Source organism: Poromitra crassiceps (genome assembly GCF_964638095.1).
Source record: "Poromitra crassiceps genome assembly, chromosome: 12".
Lineage (NCBI taxonomy): Eukaryota > Metazoa > Chordata > Actinopteri > Beryciformes > Melamphaidae > Poromitra > Poromitra crassiceps.
The window spans coordinates 21428566-21431694 of NC_139632.1; the positions used below are offsets into that span (position 1 = coordinate 21428566).

Genomic DNA, 3129 nt, shown 5'->3' on the forward strand with positions numbered 1-3129 from the left:
ATTTAATTGGCTAATTATGGCAGATTAATTGCCCTAATTACCTAATGATTGCCCTAATTACCTAATGATGATCTGGTGACATCATCAGTGACTGATGACATCATCATTGAGTGCTCGAGTGACATCACCAATTCGATACAGATAAGATAACAGATAAGATCAAATAAGATAAGATAAGATAAGTGATAGCATCAGTGTTTTATGATAAATTTGAGTGTGTCCCAGAGGCTTTGGAGACCACTGTGTTCCAGATCAACTCCCAGGGGGGTCTAACTCCCAGCGGGGTCTAACTCCCACAAGTCCACTAGTATAGATAAAGGTGATATAATTATTGTAAAACATAGTAAACAACATTTTGGCTGGATGGCTGCAGCATAAAAACACTGTAGAAGTCAGCTGCACATGATTTTCCCTCTTTCTCTCCGACTTTTTCCTTGATGTAAAGTTCATGAGTTTTACATTTGCAGTAGTGGTGTTTTCTAGATTAGACACAATTATTTTGTAGCTTTTTTTCCTCATGAGTCAAGGAAAACACAGCAATCACCATACTAATTAACAGTCCCACACCTAGCCATTTTACACTATTTCTCCAGTTAAGATGCATTTCTCGCAGGTTTGAAACAGGCTCGTCTCTTGTGCAAGCTGTTGGGGGATTTGAAGAACAAAACCCGATCACTTTAAGCCTGTAACTGTTCCTACAAAATCACATCCTGCTAGCGAAGTATGAAGTAGAGTATTTGCAGCACCTTGGAAAAGAAATGTATACATCTGCTTCATAAACTATTTAACCCCTTTGACTTTTTTGGCATCTCTTGGTGTTGCAGCCTGAACTCAAAATGGATTCACTCAGGATATTTTGTCATAAATCTATACAAATTACCCTATTTTTACAGATTTGTTGAAAATGTAATACAGAAATATATCATGTTCAATCCCCTGTGTAAAAACTTTGAAGCTGCTCTGGCAGCGAGTCAAGTTGGATGGAGACCATCTGTCAACAAAAAATATCCGTCACCTCACAGCTTTTCAATGGGATCCCAGTGGGTTTGGCTAAGTCACTCTTTCACATTGTTGTTCTGAAGCCAGTCCAGTGTTGATTTAGGTTTAAACAATTTGCCTCTTTTTGGCTCTATCTCTCTATCGTTACAAGTTTCCCAGTCTCTGAAAAGCACTGTTCTGCTGTACATCTTAGATATGTGCAGTGCTGCACTGACTGTTCCAGAGATAGTAATGGTAATAATGGGGTGGCTTTAGCTCAGGAGGTAGAGCAGGTCGGCCAATGACGCAAGGGTTGGCGGTTCGATCCCCGCTCCCTCCCAGCTGCCGTCGTTGTGTCCTTGGGCAAGACACTTAACCCTCCTTGCTCCCGATGGTGTGTAGGCACCCTGCGTGGCAGCCATCGGTGTATGAATGGGTGAATGTAGACTAGCTACTGATTGTAAAGCGCTTTGGATAAAAGCGCTATATAAATGCAGGCCATTTACCATTTACCATTGCCATAGTCTGTACTTCCACCCATTAAAATTTGGACAGAGGATGTTGTCATCTTCCAAATGAGAGAGAGAGACACTTCGGAAGGAAATTTGATGGTATTCGACCAATCACGACACATGTAAACATAGCCGAGGCAGGTGATTGAAATGAGTGGATATTGACTGGATATCCTATTTTTTGACTAATTTAACTATCCAGATTTTTTTTTTAAATGAAAACATTTAACTTTTGACTTTTATTGGCAGATTATTGACACAAATCAGATTAAAATTTAATTTTACTCAATTTTGTATGAAGGCTGCCCCAGATAATGGGGTAGAAGTCATGTTTCATGTTCTGCTATCTTTTGAAGGATAGGCTACTTACTGGCTCCAAATATTTAATTGTGCCATTCATTTTTGATTATACATATTTTTTTAATGAAAACATTTAACTTTTGACTTTTATGGGCAGATTATTGATGCAAATCAGATTAAAATGGAATTTTACTCAATTTTGAATCCAGGCTGCCCCAGATAATGGGGTAGAAGTCATGTTTCATGTCCTGCAGGCACTGCGTGAATATCTAAAGCATTTTGTGTTCTGCATTTAACAGGATTATCAGTAATGTTTTTTTTAAACTAAACTACAAGTTGCCAGCCCGGATTATCAGTAAAAATATTAGCAGAAAATGTTTGATAGTAGAAAAAAAAAGTGCGCCAGAGGCTACTTAGTGGTGTTAGCCTGTTCTCTCAGCAGGTTCAAAACACACTTGTGGGAGAAACTGTAGAGTTAATGAAGGAAGAAAAGATAGAAAAGAAAGACGCCGACGCGTTCCAGCCTAGTGGCCTTCGTCAGGGCACAGGGCAGATAGTAGTACTTTAGATTGCAATGTTGTAATTTGAAAGAGAAAACTGTAGCTCCTTTCACTGCTGTTTGTATTGGGTCCAGCACCTGCCTTGAAGACCGTTTTTTTGGATGTGCGTGTCTCTTTCACTGTTTTTTAATGATGTAATTTGCACATTTTAGTAAGGCAGGGAAACAGCAGGAAACCAGACAAAGGCATCTGTCAAAATTGAATCATGAGCAATTGAAAGATAGCATTCAAATGTTCAACATGGAAAAAGCGTACGCACCATTAAGAGTATTAAGGTTAGATAATCATTACCCTGATGATGATCATGTTCTAATCTTCTTCTATTGTTTGACAGGATGAGGCTACCAAAACAGGAGGGACGAAGAACAAAAAACCAAGGAGCAAGAAGACTAAATGAATCTGAAAAAACAATACTAGCCAAGCCTAGTTAAGCCGGACCCAGACTGCTGTGGCTCAACACTCATGCATGTATGTTTAAACAGTGAGGAGTGAGTCAGTAAGTCTCTGAGGCTTTTTTTTGGAAGGCCCATTCTGGGTCTGGCAACCAAAAATAAAAAATAAAACATGCAGTTTGTTTCAGTAAAAAGGTAATTTGGAGCTAATTCACAGACATCTTAACAGCATTGAACGGGATAAAAATGACTGAAGTCTATTTTATGGCAAATAAACCGTGATAATAATAAATAAAATAAAAATATGTAATTTAAAACTGGATGGAGGGGAGGCTGTTTAGCAGGTGAAAGCGAGTTGAAAGAGATGGATCTTGAGTAGTCTCAACG

At 38.8% G+C, this 3129-nt stretch overlaps 1 protein-coding gene across 1 annotated transcript in view; it reads left to right on the plus strand.

The window, feature by feature from the left end:
* impact (impact RWD domain protein) overlaps positions 1 to 2821 on the plus strand; it is a 16544-nt gene extending 13723 nt beyond the window's left edge. The window contains exon 11 of the mRNA XM_083648462.1: positions 2685 to 2821. Coding sequence (XP_083504588.1) covers positions 2685 to 2747 — 63 coding nt within the window. The 3' untranslated portion in view covers positions 2748 to 2821. The remainder of the gene's footprint in view (positions 1 to 2684) is intronic.
* Positions 2822 to 3129: the final 308 nt, after the last annotated feature.